At 46.3% G+C, this 27,275-nt stretch overlaps 1 protein-coding gene across 2 annotated transcripts in view; it reads left to right on the top strand.

Annotated features, from left to right (window-relative positions):
* Window positions 1–27,275, top strand: part of NR2C1 (nuclear receptor subfamily 2 group C member 1) — a 614,538-nt gene that overhangs the window by 576,408 nt on the left and 10,855 nt on the right. For both annotated transcript variants that reach the window (XM_069629809.1, XM_069629810.1), the window contains exon 14: window positions 7,644–7,749. In XM_069629809.1, the coding sequence (XP_069485910.1) occupies window positions 7,644–7,749 (106 nt within the window). The remainder of the gene's footprint in view (window positions 1–7,643; window positions 7,750–27,275) is intronic.

Raw genomic sequence — 27,275 nt, 5'->3', positions numbered from 1 at the left:
GATCTGAAAAGATTTGCTGTGTTCATCTATCAGTGTCGCTTGCATTTTTTATGCAGACCCGCCGCTTTCCCAACGGACCAGGCTAAGGTGGCCTTCGTGCTCTCATATCTTAGTGGCAGCGCCGCAGATTGGTCTATTCCTTTAGTGACTCGAGATGACCCTGTTCTTCATAACTTCCAGGATTTCCAAGCTAGTATGGAAAAATTGTTTGCAAGACACTCGCAGGGACAGGCCCTGGACAATGAACTTCTTTCACTACGACAGGGCAATCAAGATCTTCTGGCCTACATTGCATCGTTCAACAGATTAGTGGTTGAAACCGGATGGCCTGAGGACAAGAGAATCACCCTTTTCTACAGAGGACTGCGTGGAGAACTTAAAGACGTTCTGGCTCAGGTGGTGAATCCTCCACAAGATTGTTCCGAATACATCAACCTGGTGGTTCAATTGGATCATAGAATACAGAATCGGAAGGCCGATCGTTCCAGATTTGAAACTCGAGTTTTTTCTAGACCACAGAGTTCAGCTAAAGGAAATGATACCATGGAACCTATGCAGATTGGGGTTGTGAAAGGACCTTTAACCCAAAAGGAAAGGGAAAGAAGAAGACCATTGCAATTGTGCCTTTATTGCGGAAACTCGGGACACTTCCTTCGAGATTGCCCAGTGAAACCAAGGAAGAAGATAGTAGGAGCTTCTGATAAAGGTGCCGAAGGTTCTGAGTCGGAAAACGACCTCTCCCGACAAGTGTAGAGGTCCGCTTGCCGAGCGTTAAAACCAGTTCTTTGACCTCGCATTTCATCATGCCCATAGTCCTCGTGAGTCCAGAACAACCTAATCGTATGCATGCCCTTAAAGCATACATTGATAGTGGCGCAATCGGCAATTACGTGGACTGTGAATTGGCCGCCAGGATGAATCTATCTTTGTCCTAAGACGGTGAAAGACGTCATCACCACCGTGGATGGTACGGAAATAGCTTCCGGACCAGTAACTCACACCACCATGGAAGTGACATTGATAAGCCAAGATGGACATCAAGAGAAGATCGTGTTTGACGTGATCAAGGCTCCGCAGTTTCAAGTTATCCTGGGAATCCCTTGGTTGGAGAAGCACAATCCTCAAATTGATTGGCGAGCAAAGACAATCCGGTTTCCAGAATGCGCTCCTACCTGTTATCCTCAGCCCCTTACTAAGCTGGCAGCAACTGCTTTTGAGAACCCTCAACTGCCTCCAGAATACCGGGAATTTCAAGATGTCTTTCAGAAAGATCAAGCTAATTCTCTGCCTCCTCACAGATCCTACGACTGCCAGATAGACTTGATTCCGGGATCCACTCCTCCGTGCAGTCGAATTTATGCCCTCACAGAACCTGAAAATCTTCACCTGAGGCAGTATTTGGACCAGTACCTGGCTAATGGATTTATCCGTCCTTCGAAGTTCCCAGCCTCCTCAGCTCTGTTCTTCGTTCCAAAAAAAGAGGGAGACCTAAGAACATGTATAGATTATCGTGCCCTAAACCAGATTACGATTAAGAACAGGTATCCGTTACCATTGATCCCTGAACTTCTTGACCAAGTTAAACGTGCCTGTATCTACACAAAGCTGGACCTCAGAGGAGCTTACCATTTGGTGCGAATAAAAGAGGGCGATGAATGGAAGACGGCCTTTTGTACTAAATATGGACTGTTCGAGTATCAAGTAATGCCCTTTGGATTATGCAACGCACCGGCTGCCTTTCAGTATTTTATGAATGACGTCCTCAGAGAGCTCATTGACGTGTGTGTAGTTGTCTATATAGATGACATTCTGGTCTACTCGTCCTCTGAGGCGGAACATCGAAAACATGTCACAGCAGTACTGGAGAGGCTCCGTAAACACAGACTTTTTGCAAAGCTGGAGAAATGCGTTTTTCATGTCACTGAGGTCGAATTTTTAGGATTTATTTTGTCACCTAATGGAGTCCACATGGACTCAAGGAAAGTGGACGCTATCATTAAGTGGCCCTCACCAACGTCTGTGAAAGGTGTTCAAAGCATGTTGGGCTTCGCCAACTTTTATCGTAGGTTCATTCCAGATTTCTCTCGAGTAGTCCAACCCATTACAGCCCTCCTTAGAAAAAATAAACGTTTCGAGTGGTCGACAGAGGCTGAACAAGCCTTTCAAGAACTAAAAACAAAATTCACCTCGGCTCCGGTTTTAAAACATCCTCGTCCGGAACTCCCCTATATCGTTGAGACCGATGCTTCCAGTCTCGCAATGGGAGCAGTGCTTTCGCAAAGGGACCCAGAGACAAACCAGTTACACCCAGTGGCATTTTGGTCCCGCAGATTTTCGGCTCCCGAAATCAACTATACCATTACAGATAAGGAACTTTTGGCTATTAAGTCCGCCTTTAAAGCCTGGCGGCATTATCTCTGGGAGCCCGACACACAGTCACCGTCATTACGGATCATCGTAATTTACAGTACCTTAAATCAGCCAAAGCTCAATCCTCTAGACAACTTCGTTGGGCACTATTTTTCGCCGAATTCGACTTTGTGATAACCTACCGACCTGGCAACAAGAATGGTAAAGCTGATGCCCTCTCCCGAATTGGAGTAGATGAACTCACGACCAATCCTGAACCCGTGCCCATAATTCCGGAACAGAGAATCCTGGGTTTGGTTAATGCACAATCCATTGAAGACATTGAAGTTACAGTTAAAAAACTTCTGACTCCAGCAGAGGTGCAACACTGGCAACTCAAGGGAAAAGACTTCACTACGGATAAGAACTTACTATACTTTCGAGGAAGGTTATATCTACCTTGTACCGATTTACAAAAACAGGTGATCTCATGTTACCATGACTCCTTAATGGAAGGACATCCAGGTATTGCCAAAACGTCAGAAAAGATAAAAAGACATTTTTGGTGGCCGTCTTGGAGAAAGGACATTAAGGATTTCATAAATTCCTGTGGTGTGTGCGCCCAAAGCAAAAGCCAGAAGGAGAAACCAGCAGGCCTCTTACAACCCCTAGACATTCCTCCACACCCGTGGCATACTCTCTCCATGGACTTCATCACGGATTTACCACCATGCTCCGGATTTAATACAATTTTAGTAATTGTGGACCTATTCTCGAAAATGGCTCATTTTATCCCATTGAAAGGGTTACCCACAGCTTCAATTCTGGCCCGAGAGTTCCTCAAAAACATCGTTCGGTTGCACGGCTTTCCTTCAGTTTTAATCTCAGACAGAGGAAGTCAATTTATTTCCCACTTCTGGCGGAGTTGTTGTTGCCTAGCCCAAATTGATGTAAGGCTTTCAACCAGCCATCATCCCCAGACCGACGGGCAGACATAGAGGACCAACCAAACCCTGGAATAATATTTGCGCTGCATGTTACAACAATCGGAGAGTACTTGGAAAGACATTCTCTGGATTGCGGAGTACGCTTATAATAATTCAGTCCATGCTGGAACCGGAAAGACTCCTTTTTTTCTTTTATATGGAAGCCACCCCCGCACCTCAAATCTTGATCCACCTCAGACTCTTGGGACCCCAGCTGTAGATCATCTGCATTCTACAATCACTCAAGCCTTTAAAGAGGCCACGTCTCACCTTAAGCGAGCCAAGGAACAATACAAGAAGTGTGCAGACCTACGTCGAAAGGAGGCCCCTCAATATCTTGTGGGAGATCAAGTCTGGCTATCAACCAAACATTTACCTCTCAAAGGACCGCGTACTTTCAATCCACGATACCTGGGACCTTACCCAATCACTGCCATAATAAATCCAGTGGCAGTTAAATTGGGTCTACCTGCCCATATGAAAATACATCCAGTTTTCCACGTTTCTCTACTGAAGCCCACGCAACCTGGAACCCGTTTGACGAAATCTCCAGACCCTATTCTTGTGGACGGAGAACTGGAATTCGAAATACAAGACATCCTAGACTCCAAGATTTCCAAATCAAAACTATACTATCTGATTGACTGGAAAGGTTATGGCCCTCAGGAAAGATCTTGGGAACCGTCGGAACATGTTCATGCACCCCGTCTGGTTAAGAAGTTTCATCGAACTTTTCCTGATAAACCGAAACCCCCGGGGAAGACGAATTTGGGAGGGGCCTTAAGGGGGGGTGCTGTCATGACCACTGCTTCCAAGGAGTCGGGACCAACCCAACACCCTTGGAAGCAGGCTCATAACATATACCATCGGCGCCAGCCAGTCCCAATGGGGACCTTTTGGACCCTGTCCTGGCACCGGTGGTGCCAGGCTCATAAAATGGACCAGTCCCGGCACAGGAAGCGCCGGGCTCATAACAAGTGTGAAAGTGCTTGGGTGGACCTACCTGTAGCAGACCATGCTGCTTACTTACCAGCAGAATGATGTTTCATTCTCTTCTGGCAGGGACTACTTTTTCTTCTGGGTGGGGCAGGCACCACTCCCTGGATCATTGATCCTGGAACCCTTCTGGAAGCAGGAACTCTTTTTTCCTGGGCGAGGCTGTGGAAGGAGACACCTAAGCACTCCTGTGGGCTATTTAAACCACACCCGATTGGTGCAACGTGCTTCGCGTTATTCTGCATCTGCAGCAGGACCCTCACCGTGTCAGCTCCAGGGAATCTTCAGCTCCGGATCCTGTGAATAAGAAAATTACCTGCTGGAACCAATCTGCAGTCCTCAGCAACTCCTGCAAAAACAAAAGGCACAGGTTAGGCAAAAGCAAGGTTGGCGCTTCAACTTACCCGATCCATCGGCAGCATCCAAGGCGTTTTTTCTGCATTTCTCGTCCGGCATCGGGCCTGCAAAGACAAAGAACATTGGTTACTAACGCTTAGTTGCAAAACGACTTACCTGCGTTACGCTCGCCCCAACTCTGCTCGCGCCGCATTCCATCACCTGTAAAGACAAAAAGAGACATTAAGGTGCATTCTACAGCCCTAGAGCAGCCTTTCTTCTTACGTGCCATCCTATTCTCCATCTTCTTGCTTCGTTAATTGCCACGAACTGGGAGGGCGTCTTATTTGGCACCGGCAGCAACTGAAAAGGAAAAAGACATAGACATTAAAAGAGAGCAATCTAAAAAGAACTTTAATACTTACAAGTCACGCTCGTGCAGCAAACGGCGGCATCGCTCTCAAATCACCCTCTGCAATCAAGAGGCTGAACTCTAATCCAGTGAAGTAACTGGACCCAGCGCCCCTGCACAAGACGCAGGATGGAGAGCCCGGCATTCACCTATTTAAGGTGAGCGCGACTACAACCCAGTACCACGGGGAGAGAGGGGGAGAGAGGGGCTTGGAACTTCTCCCAACCTTCCAGCCACTAATACCTAGATTTTCTACTTGCAGACACCTCACCCTTCGGGTCAAATTTTCAGTGAAGAAGGGGCCTAATCCGGGAGCCAAACGAATCCTACGCCTAACGCTGAAGACGGTTTCACCGCCCAGTCAAGACCCGCGCCTCCGAGGGAATCAGGTGAGCGTTACACCCACACCCGGTCTGGAACCTTAATGTAGTACTCATCGCTCTAGCGCACCGACCTTTTGTGCCCATAGCTACAGTAGACATACAATTAGTCACTCTCAAGACAGCACTCCTGCTGGGGCTCACCTCGGCTTGCAGATTCAGCGAGATTCAGGCTCTAATGGTCACAGAGCCGTACACTGTAATTCATCGGGACAAGGTGGTGCTTTGCACTCATCCTAGGTTCCTCCCAAAAGTCATCTCCTCTTTCCATCTCAACAAGGAGATTGTGCTTCCCACCTTCTTCCCTAATCCAGCACAGGAGACAGAAAGGGTGCTCCCCTGACTCGATGTCGAATGAGTTCTAAAGTTCTACCTGGCCAGTACCAAGGACTTAGGCAGATTGGACGCTTTGTTTGTCACCAAGCGTCTAAGGCATCTATAGCCAGATGGATGGATGGATGGATGGATGGATGGATGGATGGATGGATGGTTGTGGTCATTCACAAAGCGTGCAAGGCACAGCGCAAAGCGATCCCAAAGGATATGCACTCTCAAGCAATACGGGCCAAGGCAGCAGCGGTCGCTTTTCAACGCCATGTCCCATGGCAGGTAATTAGCAGGGCAGCCACATGGGCCACACCATCGGCCTTCTGCAAGCATTACTGTTTGGATACCAACGCTCTGGCTGATGCTGCCATCAGGCAGGCGGTTCTGCGTAACCTGTTTGCATAGAATCCACAATCCCTCTTCTCCCCAGGGCTTTCTAGTCCGTGGTAATCGCCCATACAGGTTGTAGAAAAGGGGACCGGACGTAGGAGTAATTAAACATTACTCACCGGAGTGACTAACGTACTCCTAGTCCTTAGTCCAATTTCCTCCATACTTTCCACCATCCTTCCCCCTAAAATAGCAGAGTTCTTAAACAATCTAATACAACCAACGTGTCAAATGGGACTGAGGTGTGGCGCATGCTCCCAAGGCAGCTCCACGCGCGTGCGTGTTAATTTAAAGGGAAAGTGTTCTTTTTCTGGTGAAAGTTTCTGTTCCCGTTCCTGGCGAGGGACGCTCCATGCAGGATGGAGGAAAGGGGACTAAGGACTAGGAGTAAGTTAGTTACTCCGGTGAGTAACAATTTACGGCACAAGACCTTTATTAAGTTTATTAGCCAAGTCTGTTAAATTGTCCATGTTCCAGGTCTCTCTATCCCATGACCTATCTTCTTCGTCAACTGGCTACTCGGCTCCAGAAACCCTCAATATATAGTAAAAACACCCCACCTCTGGACTGCCTCAGTCTCCTCTATGCTGTCTTATGTTCCTCATTTCTGGTCGAAACGACAACCTATGGCACGGGAGAATGACTCCAGTCCGGTCGCCTCTGAGTGGCTGATAGCTTCTAGAGAGAATATTGGTGCTCTTTAGTAGGCCTCTGGGGAAAGTGCTGCAGATGTTGCCTGGGCACTATCTGGTACACCTGTAAAAACCAGTAATTTGGTGGACCCGTTTTTCAGGCATTTTCCACTTAATGTATTGTCTAGAAGTGAGACACACCTTCACTTAGAAGTTGCATGGAACATGACTTCATCCCTTGTTGACTGAAGCTGTCATTTATTCTTGTATTTCCTCCATTGTCATCAATCTATGTTCCACACGGTAGGATATTGAGTATTGCAGGGCATAGAAGTAGGATAGTGGGACTTGCATTATGATTCCTGTACTTTGGCTTCTGGGCTTTCTCCTTGAATCAATCTCCAGTATCTGTCCTCTCGTATCCTATGCCTAATCAATCCACATATTTTCTAGCTGCACATGGGAGTGTATGTGGTTACATGCTGAAATGTAACTATGTACTTGTAACTTTGAGAACTAATAGTCCGGCGACCTCTATGCAAAATCAAGGGATCATTCAAAGGCCTTTCCAACTAAGTTATCTCAACTTTATATTTGCTCTGCAGTAGGATGATGCTGTGAAATGCCCCAGCACATATCTTGCTCCATCGGTGAGCGTCTGTGCAAGAGTTGAGTGCCTGGCTGTTCTTGGAAAAATGCCAAGTGTATTCAAAAAATGTGTGTGATGAATTCTACCAGTGTAGGTTTCCTCCTAAATTAAGACTTGGCTGTGGGCTCTTGCATTGGGTGTTATGGTCTTCACATCATAACACAACTCTAAGTAATTTTATTTCAGATCATCCAGGACTCGAAAATGTGCAGCAGATTGAGAAGTTTCAGGAAAAGGCGTACATGGAATTCCAAGATTATGTAACAAAAAAGTACCCAGAGGATACATACAGGTACGAAATTCTGCCTTGTGTCACATGCCTTTTAATACAATTGTGTTTTCTTTTTAAAGGTTTTACATACATTACCTTCACAGACCAGGACTTTCATCATGCTAACCATAAACCCAAAGCACTGTCTGTCAATGATTGTTCACTGAACAGTGTCCTACTTTGCCTCCATCTCAATGGCACTTGTGACTTATCCGGCACTGCTGCTATATGCGCCACTGTTCTCCACAACCCTAATTTGCCTATGCATTAAAGCTTTTGGAGAGAGTAAGCATTTAAGGTGTTTAAAGCATTGCATGCAGCCTTGCTGGAGTTGGCTCAGTCTTCTGAAGGAAAAGCACTAAACATTTGTGTTTAATTTGGATTTCTGGCATATGGCCTGGTGGACAGATTTTAAGAGGCCACCCTAGTTATAGTGAACCGGGGAACTCTGAGAAGTTAGCCAAAACCCAGTCAAAGTAGCAAGGAGAGCAGTCTAGGCTATCTAGTGTCAGTGGGATCTGGGGTCCACAAGTCCACACAGTAAAGCACACAACAATTCACTTTAGACAGGAATGTACAATAATACTGTATTTACTCTAGGCCGTAAAAAAAGAGTAGGTGATATCGAACAACACTCAATAAATATATATACATTTGTCATAGGTTCCAATATGCATATTAACTTCAATTAATATAGGATAAGTGATACAGTAAAATGGAACCAAATCACAAATATTCCCCAGCTTCAGCAGTCCACTCACTATGAAGAGCGCGGCCTTGTGCCCAGATGTCACAATGCTTCTCCCCAGAATATATCTGATGCAGGTAAAATACTTGTGTTGGTGAATTTTTCCAAGAGAAGAGATCCACCAAAGTTACTGGTAAATACAAAAGTTTTTTTGTCTTTCAGGTTTCACTGCCCAGTGCAACGACGAATAAGCAGTGTAATTTAAGGATAGAAAGAGACTTGTTCTCAGTGTTATCCTGTGGAGGACAGGCAGAGACCATGCTTTGCATTTCCTTACCCCCCCTGACTCCCAGAAAACTAGATGGGTCGCTGGAAGTTGGTTTCCCTGCTGTTGGTTCCAGTGAGGGGTGCCAAGGAGCTGCAGGTGCAAGGATTCTTCCGGTCCGCTCCCGGAGCCGAGTCACTGATGCAGACCTCAAGACACTTCACAAGCTGGAGGACGGCGAGTACCAGCGACAGCCACCGCGCACAGGCGACAGCTGGTGTCTTTCCAGTCGCACTTGAAGAAGACCTTGCAGAGCAGGATCCCTTGAAGCTGAGAGGCTGTAATTTGGCAGGAATGCAACTTGCACCACAAGCTGGCAACCACTAAAGGTCCAGCTGTAAACGCGGAATGCTGACGTTCCTAGCGAGGTAGCCCACTGGAGAGCTGGTCAGACCACTGGGTGGGAAAGAGATGCTGCGCCTCTTCGGGAATCCTCTTCGGATCTTCTGTCGGCTGTTCTTCTACACAGGGTTCTTGGCTCCAATGCTAATCTGAAGAAATGGCTGCAGGAGTCCTCTTATCCAAAATCCTGGCTGCAAGCTAGTGCAAGACCACCAATGGTAAGAATCCTCAACATTCAAACAGGCAGCAGTGGGCCAATCAGGGACAACTGTGGGTTTCATTCATGTCTCACACCCAGGCACCACAGATGTGGAGAGGGACCTGACAGTCCCACTCCCTTCCCGAGCCCCACACACATACATACATACATACACACACACACACACACACACACACACACACACACACACACACACAGGCATCAGTAGTCCGTGAAAGCTGGGGGTTTCCTGAGCAAGTGCATGTCTGTATATGGGATTTCCTTACCTGGCCAGGTAGGAAGGCCAAGCAACAATATGGCCAAAAAACAAGCGAAAGTCTGGTGGCGTGGCCATTTTATTGCACTAGCCACGTTTAATAGCTGTGTGCAGTAAACATTAATGTGCACACTAGAAATAACACAAAAATGGTACAAAATTGAATTTCTGCCACCAACTTGTACAAGGTCACTCTTTAGCCTGACTCTGGTAGACCTTCCCAAGGTCCTTTCTTTCCTAGACCAGCCATATTAGTTATGGCTTTTCTAGGATGCTGCACATGAACAAAGTAGAAGTGTTTGCATAGGTTACCAACATTGTAGTATTAGGTGCTTCAAGTTGGTCCATACATGTGTGCACTCTTTGATACATGTCATATTGCTTTGCACTAATTTGCCTTTCGGCATGAAGTAATGCCTATTGTGGGAACAAGCTATGTCAACCTTGTTTGACTACAGATTGACTTCTGCTCCCTATTAGTCTACAATTAAAAAATTTAAATAAGTTCAGCATACTGTAAAGCTGATCTACATCACCAAAATTGAGTGTATGTTTGTATTTTGCATGGTAACACATTACACGGTAAAAAGTAATAATTGCCTACTAATGTTTTTGACTACAATTGACTGAATTTGCATTGATTTACGTTGCCATTATCAAACTACCAAAGGCAGGACGCACCCCTTGTTTACAACCAACTTGTCTTTAGGCACATATACAATTAATCAAGAATCCCAAGTGTAAAAAACTAGACTACAAAATTATCCCCGTTGGACTGCTTTGTAAGATGCTTTGTGCAATATTAAAAAGTTACAAAGTGTAAGTTCCCCAGTACTGATGGTGTGAAGGACTGATCAGTTTCCCCATAACAAATTAGCAAAAAGCCAGGGGTGTGAACCTGAAGACTTTACTTACCTTTAAAAGGTCAGGACAGGTTAAAAAACAAAGGCACAAGGTTTGGGGGGGTCCATCGGACTATGGAGGTAAAGTTGCCAAAAGAGGTCTTTCCTCACAGTTCATGATGTATATTTTCCATGAAGAATGTACATGTTCTACTTTGTCCCCTTACTGCATGGACCTGACACTGTACACAACTGCGACCAACCAGCACATTCCTAACCTACAGTGCATGAATATGTTCTACAGAACACCAGAAAAAACTGCCATTACAGTAGAATTCTGGTGGCTTTTTGTTCATTCCCATATATTGTCTACTCTTCTAACCTTACTGGTACCCTGTTTTGACTCTAGCTTTCAAATCTGAAGAAAAATGTGCTGCATCACTTCTCTTTCTATTTTGACCCCAGGGCCATTTTTTGACTCGACCAAAAAACCTTACTGAGATTTCCCAAGATTCTGTAAATTTAGTGTAAATAGTGTCTTGCAAAGACTTGGGTCCTTCTAATCTGCCCAGTGTCTTCTATTGCTTTTTTCACGGTGTCTGTGGATTCCTCCACAACAGGATTTTCTTTCCTTAACCATTTCTGTCCGAGAGCCCAAAGTGCCAGGACTTAAATGAGTCCCAGTGCAAACTAAGAGATATATTATTGAGGCTTTTGAATCTGCTTAGATTTGCATAACCCTCTGTTTAGTGGTTGGTAGTGTCACAATTACATTGTGGGCCCAGCGCGGTCGGGCCCAAGGGAGATGGGTATTCCCCCATGGTAGAGTGGGGAGGTGCTGGGCAGATTTGGTGGCTGGCTGGCTGGCATAGGCGGGTAGAATGGAGCAAGGCTGCAGTCTGCACCAGCGCGCTGACCAATAGAGAGGGAATGCCCGGCACATGCAAAGGAGCGCCGATGCTGATAGGGCGTGGGCCAAGGCTATAAAACCACGCCCCAGACCGCACCCTGTGCTTAGCTTTTCTTCTGCTCTTTGCAAGAACAGTGTCTCGCTTACCGCTCCTGCTCTCTGTGCATCTACCGACAACTTAACATGGATGGGAAGCAGTGGAAACTCACCTGATGAAACTCACCTGAAAAGAGGATCCACGCCCTCGCGTAAAGGCTTTGTCCGTGTTCATTTTTGTTTCTTCCGAATAGCACCCGGAGTCCACCTGTGGGGCTGCTCATCTTGGACATTGGTTCTTCATCTCTTGCTCATCTTGGACATTGGTTCGTCATCGCCTGCTCATCTTGGTTCTTCCCTGCTTCTCCGACTGTTGTCTTTCCCGCAGTATCCAAGCGCCTGAAAGGCAAAGCAGCAGCGTGAGAGATCCCATTCCGTTCTTCGACCACCGCCCTTCCCAGTGCCTAGTGGGCTCACCTGCGCATTGAGCCCAGCTCTGTTCCGTCAGCATCTCGTCACGGTGTCGGCCTTCAGACGCCCAGCTCCTGTGAAGAAGAAAGACAGACATTGTGAAAGTAAGCTCTGACCAAGTGTACCAGCACGACAAGTTGCACACTCGTGTTTAACCAAGACTCCCCTCTTCCCACGTTTAAATCAAGACTTAACTGTTCACCGTTGTATCCTGAGTGTCGCAGCTGGCCTGGACCACGCACCTTTAGTGAAGTAACTGGAGGACGATACGGACCGGAGGGCCGCGACCACAGTCGCAATCATTATGGTGAGCAGCACTCGCTTTGCGCCAGCCCGCCAACCCGGGCATCTGGAGGGGAGGGGCAGAAGGGAAGGTACTGCGCTTATACTTACCCTGTACTTACCTTTAGGTCACCCTGACCCCCAGAAGGATACAGCCCCAAAGTCCCGAAACCACCCAGGTCCCTCCGAACCTTATAGTCCCCTGGGAGTTAATCCCCAGTCGACCAGTGGGGGAAGGAGTTGCTGGGGCGAGAGTCATGGTGAAGGCAGCCAGCGAGAGGGCTACACATCGGTACAGTCCGGACCAGGCTCTCCTGCAGGGCACCAGGGGTAAGTGTGACGGGTAGTATTTCTTTTTTTTTTTTTTTCTGAATCGAAAATAGGGTGTCAACAGGGGTGTTTGTGGCACTCTCTCCCTATTCTGTGTGTGCAGGTACCCATGATCCCTTGTGTGTTGATGTCCTCAAATAGTTTTTTCCGCCCATCAGTTGGTTGCATGCAAGCGCAGTAGAAGACGAACAAGACACTCCTCTGTTTTCAGCGCCTTTTTGCAACTGTAAACCACTGCTGTATCGAAATCGAAGATCAAGACCGATCATCGCTATTTGAAGGAACGCCCATAGACGTAATGTAGGGGGAGGGTCATTGTTAGTATTTTATAGAATGCTTTTAAACACCATTCACATTGTTCTTACAGCTGTACTCGATTCGTGGATCACCAATGGAGAACAGAGTTTTGTCCGGCGTATAACCTGAAATTCCCTTGCAAGGATACACACAGGGTGTGTAAAAATTGCCTTCCAAAGAGACCTCGCTGAGGACAATTTTCTGACATGCAAGCGCTTCATGCCAAAAATATTGAAGGAGCGCTGAGTGGCCTACACAATGTAGGCTGAGACGGCACAGGGTGAAATCTCAGCCTCCAGCGGAATTATTGAGATTGATCAATCAAGTGCAAAGGCCGAAGTAGACCTCAAGCAACCAATAAGAAGTATTTTCCATGTTGGAATCCTTGCAGTCTTCCCCCCATCTCCAAAGGATCCACATTGAGCTGGGCTGCAGAGACGATGAATGAAAACCAAGAGAATGCTTCAGTCTCACCCAAGCACAGGCAGAAACCTAGAAGCAACTACTTTGAGGGGAGCGATGAAAGATCGGAATAGACTCTGAAAGTTAGAGTCTGAGCAGGCAAAGACTGGAAATGCAACACACATTGAAACGTCAAACCAAAAGCATCAAAGATCTTTTCAGTGTGTTGATCGTGGAAAAGGGTAAAATGGCAAGTTAGCAAAAGAGGTTCTCACAGTAAGGGTTCCCTTACAAAACACAGCCCTCTTCATGAACATTCACTGATGATGGGATAGCCTACTTTCCACAATGCAGCAGAAGGGTCTTTTGCAGTTGTCCTCATCCGATGAGGAGAGGACGAGGAGTGGAGAAGTCCTAGTCAAACCAACACAAACACACAGCCACTCAAGCATTTGTGGGATGCAGCTGAATTTGCAAATGCCTTAATCAAAGTTGACACTTTCTTGGGGGATAGGCAACATGAGATAATTCAGTAAGGTGATGTACATTGCTGACACTGTTAGGCAAGATTTTGTGCAGTACCCTTTGGGTTCACTACAACAACCTTGACCTCCTGGCAATAGGGACCCAACCTTTGGTATAAGTCTGTACTACACAGGTTGGTAGTGTGGCTGAGCAGCCAGGCTTATCTCAAGAGGGGTCAATGTGAGCAGTAGGGTGGTTACACAGAGATTCACAGTGACAAGTGTCCAAATAAACACTTACACACAAGGTTTCTTGATTAAACAATTATTTATTTAACAGTCTATTTGAATAAGCCTTCTTCAGAAGAGGCAATATATATGTAACACACAAATACACTCCAAAATACACACTCTTAGTTTATCCAAATCAGCAAGTTCCCATTTTGGATGGCACACACACTTGCTACACCCTCAGGTGACTTAAATAGCTAGGACACTGTGGACATTAATATATCACTGGCACATTTAGAGCAATACTGAGATGAGTGTCAAAGAAAAGGTTATCAGAATAGAACAAGAGATCACACAAATATTCTGAATTGGGTAAGTACTTTTGAAACCCCCAATGCAAAGTAAGTTAACACTTTCCTGAAAGGAAGGTAAAACAACCAAACAAGAAAAAGGTGGGGAGAGTCAACAGCTACCCCTGGTCAATCGTGTAGAGGAAGTAGGCTTAGAAGAGGCAGGGAGCTAGTATGCGAATACTAGTCATTGAGGGTCACAATTCGATAAGAAAAATAATTAAATTTATTCATAGATTCGGACACATCTTAAAAATAATTGGTTCACAACAGAAAAAACATAAAACAAAAACAGATTTGAAAGAGTCACGTGTGAGCTTCATTTGGCTTACAATGGAAAGAAAAACAGGTGACAAACTGTTATTGCATCACAGTTGGTTTGGTGAGTGTTAGCATATATATATAGTGTGGATTTCAAAAACTACTGTAAGACTAGTAGTATGTCATAGCAGTCGACACATATTTATGCAGGTGTTTCTGGTTCGGGATCTAGTCAGCCTTCACTGGGTTTGAAATGTTCACAGATGAAGGGTCCGAACTGTCATCAGGACGTGATTAGGGCTGGTGAACGCCTAAAGAGACAGCTAACACAAAATGGGGGGTGTGTCAAAAAGAAGTGACCACACAGAGGGAGTTCTGTGTATAAATGAACTGCGCTCTGAAAGCCTACCTGTGTTCTATCAACGGTTGAACACAAATTGGTATCGGGGAAGCACCTGAAGTAGTGCAGGCGTCTGTAGTGAAGAATCTACAGGAAAAATGGTAACAGTCAGTTACCTTGGTAATATGGAGTATCATACATAACTATTTAATAGTTTTTGTGGAGCATACCTTGTTGTGTAGGTATGTGTTCCAGCAATGGTGCTAGAACTCTTTCACGGGAGAAATTTGCTGCGATGTTTGAGGATTGTTCAAGGTAGAAAAATAGCCATGGTCGCTGTGTGGGGAAGAAGTGGAGAAAATCAGCTTCTAGGAGGTGATAGAACTGTGAATTCTATTGTGGAGGTGCCTGCAGAGCAAGGATAATTATGCTGACAAAAGTGTGGTGTTGGGCTTGAGTAATCGCCCGATAAGTGCCTAGCACGTGGATGACATGATTCATGCATTAAGCAAGCTTGTTGTCTAAAATTACAGATTTGATTATGTGTGGTTGTGTAATTTAGAGTTAAAGTGCCTAGATTGGCTGATCGCGGAGTGGTCTCACAATGTTGGGTCAGTGGTTATTATGATGTGCACGAGATAATTTGAAATCGTGATTTGCATGTTTGGAAAACGTACGAAATAACATTTTGAAAAGACGCGTCTATTTCGAGGAAGCATGCAGTGAGATTCTAAGGTGGTGCCTTGCACTTGCTATTTTGCTTACCTGAAAACCGAATTTCAGCTTCCTTCCGATGTGTAGCGATGTGGCAGAGAGCTGTGTAACTGCCTTAATGAAGGAAGGGAGTATTGATCTAACGCATGCGCGGTGGGTTTATATGCCCGGGACACTAGCTAAGAGTGACTGGCGCATGCGCGGTGGAATGCTAAAACGAGACACTAATCTAGTTCTGTGCGCCTTTAATATGAGACGGCGTACGTGGGTGGGCTCCTGAAGGGTTTGTGAGAGCGCTGCTAGGTACTAAGGAGTACAGACGCACAGATGAGGTAATGGAAAATTTGAAAATGCTTTCAGAATGTTCGAACACAGATAGCTTGGTAATTTATAATTTAACATGCATGAAAAAGAAGAAGAAAAAGAAACTTAGGCGATGTGTTTAAGCATGACATGGTTTGACCGAAAACCACTGTGTCCCCCGTATTTCATTCGGATAAGCTTTATCTTATGTTTGAAAAGGTTCGTACAGACAGCATATAGTTACAAGTTGTTTAACATGTTTTTACGAAACTGTGAAGCCCGTACATGGTGTAAGCAAATGGGAAACCAACAAACACAGAGAGCAGCATTGGGAATGCAAGCAGCTTCCCAGCCACACACTCTGTGTACGGCAGAAGGACGGACAGGGGCACGGCAAAGCCAAATGAAAGACAAAGTACCGGAGAAGATCAACTGTGCGAACGCAAGAACCTGCCACGTTCCCCCAACCGGCGGAGAGGTAACTTGGTGAACGGGAGAAGCGGGAGATCTTCAGGGCAATGGAAGACAAGGAACTCGTCCCAGTACGCACAAAGATTTTCATAACATAAACCTATGGAAATTGAACTGTATAAAGCTGTGAAAGAGGACAGTGAGTAACCCTGGCTTCAAAGCCTACGAAGATTCCAAACCAAAACCTCATATGAAAAGGAAGATATTATGTGAGCAAGAAGCTGCAAAGACAAGTGCAGAAAGTGGCAACAAAAAGAGAATCCATAAGTGGAGAAAGAAACCCCAGCTAAACTGAGAAGGCCTGGATCAATAGACTGTGAGAGTCCTAAAAATCCCAACCAACAAGTGAAGAAGTATCACAAGGAAGGTTGGCATAAATACTTTGCTAACGAGAATATCAAACTCCAGAGTGGTGGTGAGGAATTAAAAGTGCTAATGAAATAAGTAAAAACACACTATAACTGAAGGTCATACTTGATAAATACTAACAATACAAAAGACATTGATACAAAGAGGTCATCGGAAAGACTGGTACATCAGGAGAATCAAGTCAATCTCCTGAAATCGTTTAGGTTTAGTTTCTTAGTGATGGGGTCAGAATAGAACTAGGTTTGGACAAGGACTTATCTTTCTTTGAGACTTCCTGATAACAGATGAGCACCTTTAGTTCCTTTTAGATACTTATGGATACCTCTTTAGAATAGGGAAAGCTAGACCGTTTTCTTATTTTAATAAGTCATTTACAAATGTCCTCAAAGAGTCCGATGACTCCTTCCAATCCACCACACTTAGTGGAACCAAAGAACTGCAGAAAACAAGCCAACTCTTTCCTTTGCAACTGGAAAGGAATTAAATCTACTATTGCACAATGGATTGTAGGCTCTATACAGCCCTGCTACCTCCTTGGCATATAAACCTCTTCCATTCATCCCTAGAACACACAATGCGCATGGGCGACTTTAGCTTTCATTGCTAATATAGATGAATTGTATACAGCAGCAACATGGATTTCACTGCACACTTTCACACAACAGTACTGTATAGCAAGGCAAGCAAGAGCAGATTCCCAAGTGGGCCAGGCAGTACCAAGGCATTTATTTTCAACTGTTCTTTCAGCTCAAGCAACACCTTCTTCAGGTACTTTTAGCTAGTCCATGACTCTCAGCAGATTCACAAGCCTCTGAAGGCAAACATTACTTGCCCAATAAGTCTTACTGTTGCTTGAGGTTTTCCACATGTGAGCAGAGGGTCAGTATAACAGTTAAACTGGTGTTGTGCACTGCATCCCGTCAGAAAAACAGACAATCTGAGGTCATAAATGGCCCCTGTACATGTAGCGCACAAACTTGGCCCGGAGAAACTTTGCTCCCAGATTATGTACAACCCAGTGAACAATACACAGAGCCTTGAACCTGATGCATTGATTCACGGGCAACCAATAGAGATATGGGCTCCGTAGGGGGAGCTAGTAGCCACTCTGGAGGCCAGGATTTGCACACGCTGCCGTCTCTGAATAAGCGCCTTCGGTTGAGCCAGATATAAAGAGTTGCAATAGTCCAACCGGGATAGTATAAGAGCTGCTACCACCGGAGGACAAAGAGGCTCAGAAATCAGAGGGAGCACCTTTTTCAGGACTTTCAGCTGAAAGTGTCCTGTTTGACAAATGGCTGCAACCTGGCTCTCCATAGAGAGAGAAGCTGATAGTGGTACACCCAGATTTGTCACCTTCCAGTAGGAATGTGAAGGGCACCAAAAGATACAGGCCAGAAAGAAGACACCCAGAGTGAAGGATCAGGGGGACACCCCACCACCAAGAGCTATGTGTGACAGGAACGCCCCTGCTGATGTCCAGTTTTCGAATTCGAAAAACGATGTAATACTCTGACCCAACCATTAAATGCTGGACTATGCATAGTATTTGAATTTAAGCAGGTACAAGCCACACAGACGATTACTGGGTAAGTAGTATTTGACATACACACACAAAGTACTAGGTACATCAATACTGTAGTTCAAGTGAATGTTGAGGTTGAATTTGTAGTGTTATGGAGTAAGTGTACCTTAACGTTATTTCTACTGTTTGTGTACTTTATTTTTTGATAGTAACCTTTGATAGTAACTTTCACTCTTGTAAGAAGTATTTATTATATATATTTCTGAGGCTTGTGGAATCTGCTTAGATCACATGCTATGCATAAGCCGACATCTAGTGGAAGCTGCAGAGTATTACAGTTGTTGTTTTCGAAACTCGAAAAGGGACGTCGACCGGGCATGCCAGTGATACTATACCTAGTGGGACGTCTATTGTACCCATGGTGCTTCATGCGTCAAGGTCCCTCGGATTGTTTTTTTCCGCCATCATTGTCGCTCCCTTATAACGGAGTTCCTTCTGGCTATCACCTTTACTTACAAAAAAAATATTCAATTCAGTATATTCTTTCTGTCCTTTGTTTGTTGCTGAAGATCTTGCTGGAGAACAGTTTCGAGGACTACTTTCGCTGGCGACTTCGCAACTCGTCTCAACAAACTTTTCAGACCGCCTTGGAAGGCTGCAATGGTCCTCGGCCCTCACAGTAGGGAGAGTGGGCGTGATTCATTCTTTAGTTTCCCTAAGAGATTGCATATTCCCTTCTCCACCCACTTATTTTGCCAGGCGGCCTTCCCCATACACAACGGAGAATACACCTTTAAGATTTGCCCATCCTGTAACCGTGAATTCCTTTGGAAGGACTCACACTGGGTGTACAGTCTGTCCCCCAAGGGATCATTACGAGGGACAGTGTAAATCTTGTAAGCTGTTCAAGCCAAAAACACTTAAGGACTGCAAAACAAGGCGATGGGCCCATCACGCCGTGCAGGCTGAGGCCGCCATAGACGTTGAGGGAGCCTCTAGTGACGGCAGCATTGACGTCTACAGTGATGTCGAGGGCAAACCGGATCCGTCGGATGCCCACGTGCAAGACCCCAACAGGCAGGCTGGCGGCTCGGCTACTGGGACAACCGGTGGCACTAGCACGACCAAAGCACACCACGCTAAACACACCTCCCACGACCGAGTGTCGACCTCAACACTGAGCGGAAAACCACACGTGGCATCAAAGGGGAGGGGTCAGGCAGCTGCATGTCTTCTGGGCCATCGCGGTCTCATGACAGGCCCCCGAAACCGACAGGCAAGTCCAGTTCTTACGCTGTGTCCAAAATTACAAAGTCCCTACACGCTGCCGATCGAGCAGCGAAAGACGCATCGACGGCCCTTACCCATGCCGAAAAGCGACCATCGAAAGATGTGTCGAAGGCCCCTGCAAAGTCTACACAAAGCTCGAAAATGAGTGAGCTCATTACAAAAACATGTCGCGGACATGCTATTGAAGAGTCGCACTTCGAAGAACCAGAAGTCTTCAAAAACACTGTCAGAGAGCACCACAGTATTAACTCAAAAGGATACGGTACTCAAAAGGATACAGGTGGTAGGGTCTTCCGGATACCTGTTCACTCGTTTTGATAGTTGTGAAGTCAAGTTAAGACCTTCCAAATGATACAACTCTCTGACTGGTAAAACAGGCAGAGTGATGGATCACTGGAAAGGGCGTGGGTAAGGTATAGGAAGTCAGCCTAGAACAAAATAAAGTATCATGAATAACTGCCCCAACTTGGGTATGATGGAATAGAAAATGTCATGAATGCACACACTGACCTTGAGTCTAGGGCAGATGAATCCAGCAGAGTCTCTTGAGGAATCCAAGGTAGAACAAACGACAAGGAAGGGAAGATTAGAAAGGGAGACTTATCCCGAACGGAACGAGGCTCACGCTAGATACCGGGTTGATGCACCACAGGATAGCGTTCAAAGTACTGTTCACTGTCACCTTCCAATTATCCTTGAAAAGCTTCCTTCCCACGTAAAGTATAGAAATGAATCAATCCCCCTGTTAATATCACAGGTGCAGAAGTTGGAAATAGCGCTCCTTTTAAGGTATAAACAAAGTACACGCGGTTCTGTACAGCCGCGAAGAAAAGAGCGTGCGCGTGTGGATTTCCACGCGAACAGGATTCACGCAGTCCAGGCCAGCAGCGCTTGAAGATAGTGTGCGCGTGTGGATTTACACGCGAGCAGGATTCACGCAGTCCAGGCCAGCAGCGCTTGAAGATAGCGTGCGCGTGTGGATTTACACGCGAACAGGATTCACGCAGCCCAGGCCAGCAGCGCTTGAAGATAGCGTGCGCGTGTGGATTTCCACGCGAACAGGATTCACGCAGCCCAGACCAGCAGCGCTTGAAGATAGCGTGCGCGTGTGGATTTCCACGCGAACAGGATTCACGCAGCCCAGACCAGCAGCGCTTGAAGATAGCGTGCGCGTGTGGATTTACACGCGAACAGGATTCACGCAGCCCAGGCCAGCCGCGTTTGAAGACAACGTGCGCGTGTGGATTTCCACGCGAACAGGATTCACGCAGCCCAGACCAGCCGCGTTTGAAGATAGCGTGCGCGTGTGGATTTCCACGCGAACAGGATTCACGCAGCCCAGACCAGCAGCGCTTGAAGATAGCGTGCGCGTGTGGATTTCCACGCGAACAGGATTCATGCAGCCCAGACCAGCAGCGCTTGAAGATAGCGTGCGCGTGTGGATTTACACGCGAACAGGATTCACGCAGCCCAGGCCAGCCGCGTTTGAAGACAACGTGCGCGTGTGGATTTACACGCAACCAAACAGCTCCAGGAATCAGCGTGTGGCGGAAAACACGCTATAGAAGGCCCAAAAAGTAGCTGTAGTAACCTGCAAGGATGCAGACCGGAGGTTCAGCTACACAACGCCAAATGATTCGATCAGAAGCAGCGAGTCAAGTTTCCACGCTGCTTAAATACGTAATGCCGCAGTTCACGTGACGAAGCAGAATATACGTGAAGTTAGCGACGTGAAAAGTGCAAACGTCGTTTTCCCGGCAACGTATCGAACAACCGCCATTTGGAATAGAACGGTCTAGCTGTTCTACGAGCGTAGGAGGTAGGACCACGTCCAGCATGCATGACAGTGCCATCCCCCAAAGGGGCAACCTCTCCCCTTCTCGTGTGAAAACGCTTCAATAAAGCAGGAGCATGAATATTAGAAAGAGGTTCCCAGGACCTATCTTCGGGACCATAGCCCTTCCAGTCCACCAGATAAAACGGCCTACCAGAACGTAGTCTCATATCCAGTATGTCCTGTACCTCGTATTCATCTGAACCCCGCACAGAAATAGCAACAGGCCGTACAGGCAATCTAGTAGCTTCAGAACATGGCTTAATGAGTGACACGTGGAATACGGGATGCACTCGCCATCGTTGTGGCAAAGCCAGACGGACAGCAGCCGGATTAATTACTTGGAGCACTACATACGGACCAATGTATTTGGGCAATAATTTCTTTTTGCCTGGAATTCTCAAGTTCTTAGTGGACAGCCATACTTTCATACCAGCCTTGTAGACGGGTGCGGGTATTCTATGAGCATCGGCATAGAACTTGTCGCGTCTTTTAGCCTGCTCTAATTGCTGCTTCACTTTCCTCTGTAATTTCTTCAGATCACGAAAGGTACGGCCTGCGGCAGGAGTATCCAAAGACAAGCTGGAATCCAAAGGTATTGATCGGGGGTGCTGTCCATAAAGCGCATAGAACGGTGAAGTGCCTATGGCACTATGATAGGAGTTGTTATAGGGGAATTCAGCTGCCGGCAGGACCGTGAGCCAATCCGATTGGTACTGCAGACACAGATACCGCAGATATTGTTCCATAGTGCAGTTGACTCTTTCGGTCTGTCCATCAGTTTGAGGGTGATAAGCACTGGACAGTCTATCATCAATCAGTAATGCAGAGGTTAGTGCTCTCCAAAAGCGTGACGCAAACTGTGAGCCCCTGTCCGTAATGATTACTGACGGTAGACCAAAGAAACGAAATACATGTTGGATGAATAGGTCAGCCAGAACAGCAGCGGTTGGTAAACCAATACAGGGAATATAAAGAGCCAATTTAGTGAAATAATCCACTACAACCCATATGGTATCGTACTCCTGGTTTGGTGCAAGTTCTACCACAAAGTCCATAGATATCATGTCCCATGGTTTGTTAGGGACAGGTAGGGACTGGAGTAAGCCCACTGGTTTACCAGGAGTGTTTTTACATTGGATGCATACAGAACAAGTTGATACATGATCTATGACATCTTTTGACATGGACGGCCACCAGCACCATCTTTTGAGTAGTTCTAGTGTTTTCTTCCGTCCAGGATGGGCTGCGATCAAGGAATCATGATTCCACTTGAGGGCTTTATTCCGAGTTGAAGACGTCGGTAGGTAGAGCACTCCTTGTGTGAATGGTAAACCGTTATGTACGTCCAGATTCATATCCTGGATAACTTGTGGATGATTTTTCACCCACTCTTGTACTTCGGTTTTTAAGGATGGTTGAACAGAACTACATATTACATGATCTGCCAACAACTGATTCTGTACTTGTGCTTCTTCCTTCGCCTCTTCACTCATACGGGACAACGCGTCCGACTTAACGTGTTCTCGGGCAGGACGATATGTGACCTGGAAATCGTATTGGGCAAAAAAGACATGCCATCTGGCCTGTCGGGCCGTAAGGCATTTCATGGATTTGAATGCTTGAAGATTTCTATGGTCAGAGTACACTAACACCTGATGTTTGGCCCCAAGAAGATGATGACGCCATTCTCGGAAGGCATCCTTGATAGCCAGCAGTTCCCGCTCAGTGACAGTGTAATTTCGTTCATATGGGGTAAGTTTGCGAGAGAAGAAAGCCACTGGGTGTTCCTCCTTGGTTTCTGTGCAAACTTGTGAGAGTACCGCTCCAGTAGCGACACTGGATGCATCCGCTTCAACGATAAACTGGCGATCTGGATCTGGATGTTGAAGCACGGGTGCAGTGGTAAATGCTTCTTTCAACTTTTCGAATGATGCTTGGGCATTTGGGTTCCAACAGAAAGGAACTTTAGAACTAGTTAAGGCCGTCAAAGGAGCTACTGTTTTGGAGAAGGAATGAATAAATCTGCGATAGAAATTCGCAAAGCCTAAGAAAGACTGTAATGACTTGACATTGTGCGGAATCGGCCAATTCAATATGGCCTTCACCTTGGAACGGCTCATTCGAGCACCTAGATTGGTAATGTCATAGCCCAGGAATTCCACTTTCTGTGAATGAAAGACGCATTTCTCGGCTTTCACATAAAGAAGGTTCTCCCTGAGTCTTTGTAGGACTGTTGAAACGTGTTTGACGTGTTCCGAAAAAGATGAAGAATAGATGAATGTCATCCAGATAAATCACCACAAACTGGTCCATTATGTCCCTGAATATATCATTCATGAAGAATTGAAAAGTGGCGGGAGCGTTGCACAGACCAAAAGGCATCACCAAATACTCGTAAAGACCATACCGTGTCTTGAAAGCGGTCTTCCATTCGTCGCCTTCACGAATGCGAACTAAATTGTATGCTCCTCGCAAGTCCAGTTTGGTGAAGTAACTGGAAGTACCTAATTGATCCAATAGAACGTTTATCAGTGGTAAAGGATATTGGTTTTTTATGGTGATGTCGTTAAGTGCCCTGTAATCAATACAAGGCCTTAGATCTCCCTCTTTCTTCGGAACAAAGAATAGAGGAGACGCAGCAGGTGATTGTGATGGCCGTATGAAACCCATCGCTAAAGCTTTGTCAATGTATTCTTTCAACACAACGTCTTCTTTTGGGGTCAGTGAATATAAACGACCGGTAGGGATTTTGGCACCAGGAATCAATTCAATAGGACAGTCGTACTGTCGATGGGGAGGCAATTGTTCTGCCGGGCCCTTGTCAAAGACAGCATACTCAGCGTATTCGCATGTTATGGTAGTGTCGCTTTGATGTACCACGCTGATAGTTGAAGCTCCCACCATAGAGGCCAATATGTGTTGCTTGTTTGACACCTCCTGACTGGTAAAGCAATGTTCATTGCAATGAATCGAAGGATACTGGAGCAATCCCGAAACCCAGTCAAGGGCGGGATTGTGAAGGGTTAACCATGCAAGACCAAGTATGATCTCGTACTGCGGAGCAGCTATGACATCGAAGATGATTTCTTCCGAATGATTATTCGATAATGTCATCTGAACAGATACCGTCTCCTGGGTTACCATACCAGAAGTCAAAACAGATCCGTCCACGGTATTAACCGTTTCAGGTTTGTTTTTGTTTACAAGGGGTATGGAACAGTTCTTGGCATATGTGATGTCTATGTAATTGTTGGTGGCTCCGGAATCAACCATGGCCTTGGAAACCAATTCTCGTTCACCACAACGTAACGTCACCTCAACAATTACGGGTGCGTGTTTAGGAATGGTACTGGAGTCCGATGAAACACTTGACATAGGGACTCCTGCTATTGTCGAGTTTTGGCGTTTCCCGAACGCTTGATGGGTTTTTTAGGACATGTCGCCAATAAATGCTCGGATGAACCGCAATACATACATAAATGGTTCTTTCTTCGGTTCTCTCGTTCTGCATTGGACAACCGGCCTCTCACGACGCCAATCTGCATGGGTTTGGGGTCGTTCGAGAGGACTGCCGGTGTCTCTGAACGCCCCGAGGCTTGCATGAAAGGCTTTTTCTCTCCTTTCCGAGCATTCCTTCGGGCATCGATTTGTAAAACCAAATCGAGCAACTCTGTGAATCCCGTAGGAACCACCGGAACTGTAGATAAGGCATCTTTCAGTTCTTCTGAAAGACCCTTGTAGAAAACAGCCGTTTTCTTGCCGTCAGGCCGTTGAGTTTCGGCTGTTAGTTGATTGAACCGGGCAATGTAAGGCAAAAGAGGCTGATTGCCTTGTTGTAGATTAAGTAACTCCAGATCCATGGCTTGAGTAGCATAACGCATGTCAAAGACTTTACTCATAGCAGCCAAGAGATCGTCACAGTCGTACAACAAAGGGCTATTTGTTTCCAACAAAGGGTTAGCCCAAGCAGCAGCTGTGCCCCCTAAATGGGAAAGCACAAATGCTGCTTTTGTGGTTAGGTCAGGAAAAGATGTAGGACGGCAAAGAAAATGGAGTCGGCACTGATTAACGAAGGTTCTATAGGTTTTGGGATCACCAGTGAACCGTTCCGGAGGGGCCAAGGGAAACTGAGTGGGCATAACCACATTAATAGTTTCCTGTGGGGGTGTCATAGTCCCAGATCCAGATGCAGTGGCCATTGGAACCTGTGCTCCCTGAGGACTACCGTGCATGGCGTCTTGCATAACGTCCATACGATGCCGTAACATGTCCTGTGCCGTAACCATTTCATTTCTCAAATCGCTGATCAACTGAGTCAAAACAGCTAAAGGATACGTACCCTCCATGGCTTCTGATTCTGTCAGAGAGCACCACAGTATTAACTGAAAAGGATACAGTACTCAAAAGGATACAGGTGGTAGGGTCTTCCGGATACCTGTTCACTCGTTTTGATAGTTGTGAAGTCAAGTTAAGACCTTCCAAATGATACAACTCTCTGACTGGTAAAACAGGCAGAGTGATGGATCACTGGAAAGGGCGTGGGTAAGGTATAGGAAGTCAGCCTAGAACAAAATAAAGTATCATGAATAACTGCCCCAACCTGGGTATGATGGAATAGAAAATGTCATGAATGCACACACTGACCTTGAGTCTAGGGCAGATGAATCCAGCAGAGTCTCTTGAGGAATCCAAGGTAGAACAAACGACAAGGAAGGGAAGATTAGTAAGGGAGACTTATCCCGAACGGAACGAGGCTCACGCTAGATACCGGGTTGATGCACCACAGGATAGCGTCCAAAATACTGTTCACTGTCACCTTCCAATTATCCTTGAAAAGCTTCCTTCCCACGTAGAGTAAAGTATAGAAATGAATCAATCCCCCTGTTAATATCACAGGTGCAGGAGTTGGAAATAGCGCTCCTTTTAAGGTATAAACAAAGTACACGCGGTTCTGTACAGCCGCGAAGAAAAGAGCGTGTGAGTGTGGATTTACACGCGAGCAGGATTCACGCAGTCCAGGCCAGCAGCGCTTGAAGATAGTGTGCGCGTGTGGATTTACACGCGAGCAGGATTCACGCAGTCCAGGCCAGCAGCGCTTGAAGACAACGTGCGCGTGTGGATTTACACGCGAACAGGATTCACGCAGCCCAGGCCAGCCGCGTTTGAAGACAACGTGCGCGTGTGGATTTACACGCAACCAAACAGCTCCAGGAATCAGCGTGTGGCGGAAAACACGCTATAGAAGGCCCAAAAAGTAGCTGTAGTAACCTGCAAGGATGCAGACCGGAGGTTCAGCTACACAACGCCAAATGATTCGATCAGAAGCAGCGAGTGAAGTTTCCACGCTGCTTAAATACGTAATGCCGCGGTTCACGTGACGAAGCAGAATATACGTGAAGTTAGCGACGTGAAAAGTGCAAACGTCGTTTTCCCGGCAACGTATCGAACAACCGCCATTTGGAATAGAACGGTCTAGCTGTTCTACGAGCGTAGGAGGTAGGACCACGTCCAGCATGCATGACAAACACAGGTAGAGGGCTCTAATTTAGGGACTGACCGAACGGGAGGGCACAATTTAAGGGCCTATGAGCGACCAGAAACCCCCTGCACCAGAACCAACAACGGCCCCCCTGCCGCCCCAGTTATCCCATCTTCATCTCAATGGTCTGCCGAGATGATTGATAAGGTAATGAGATGGATGTTTTCCCTAGCCAATTTCTTTGATGTCCACCCCAAGGTCTTTGTAAACCTTCAGAGTACCCCACACAGTGCACAAGCTCCTACTCAGAGTGGGCTGCAGTTACACAATCCCCCTCCAACAGAGCCCGCACAGACACCACGCAGTTTGCTTATGGTGAGACTAAGCAAGACTTCCAGGACACTGAAGCTTACACTGACCCAGAAGACCAAGGGGACATGGGTGATGTTGACCAATTTTACGAGCCACTTTAACTAAAAAGATGCAACCCTCTACTACCACACCAAATAGTA

Source organism: Ambystoma mexicanum, chromosome 12 (genome assembly GCF_040938575.1).
Source record: "Ambystoma mexicanum isolate Mex_15411 chromosome 12, UKY_AmexF1_1, whole genome shotgun sequence".
NCBI lineage: Eukaryota > Metazoa > Chordata > Amphibia > Caudata > Ambystomatidae > Ambystoma > Ambystoma mexicanum.
This window is presented reverse-complemented; position numbering and strand designations above follow the sequence as displayed.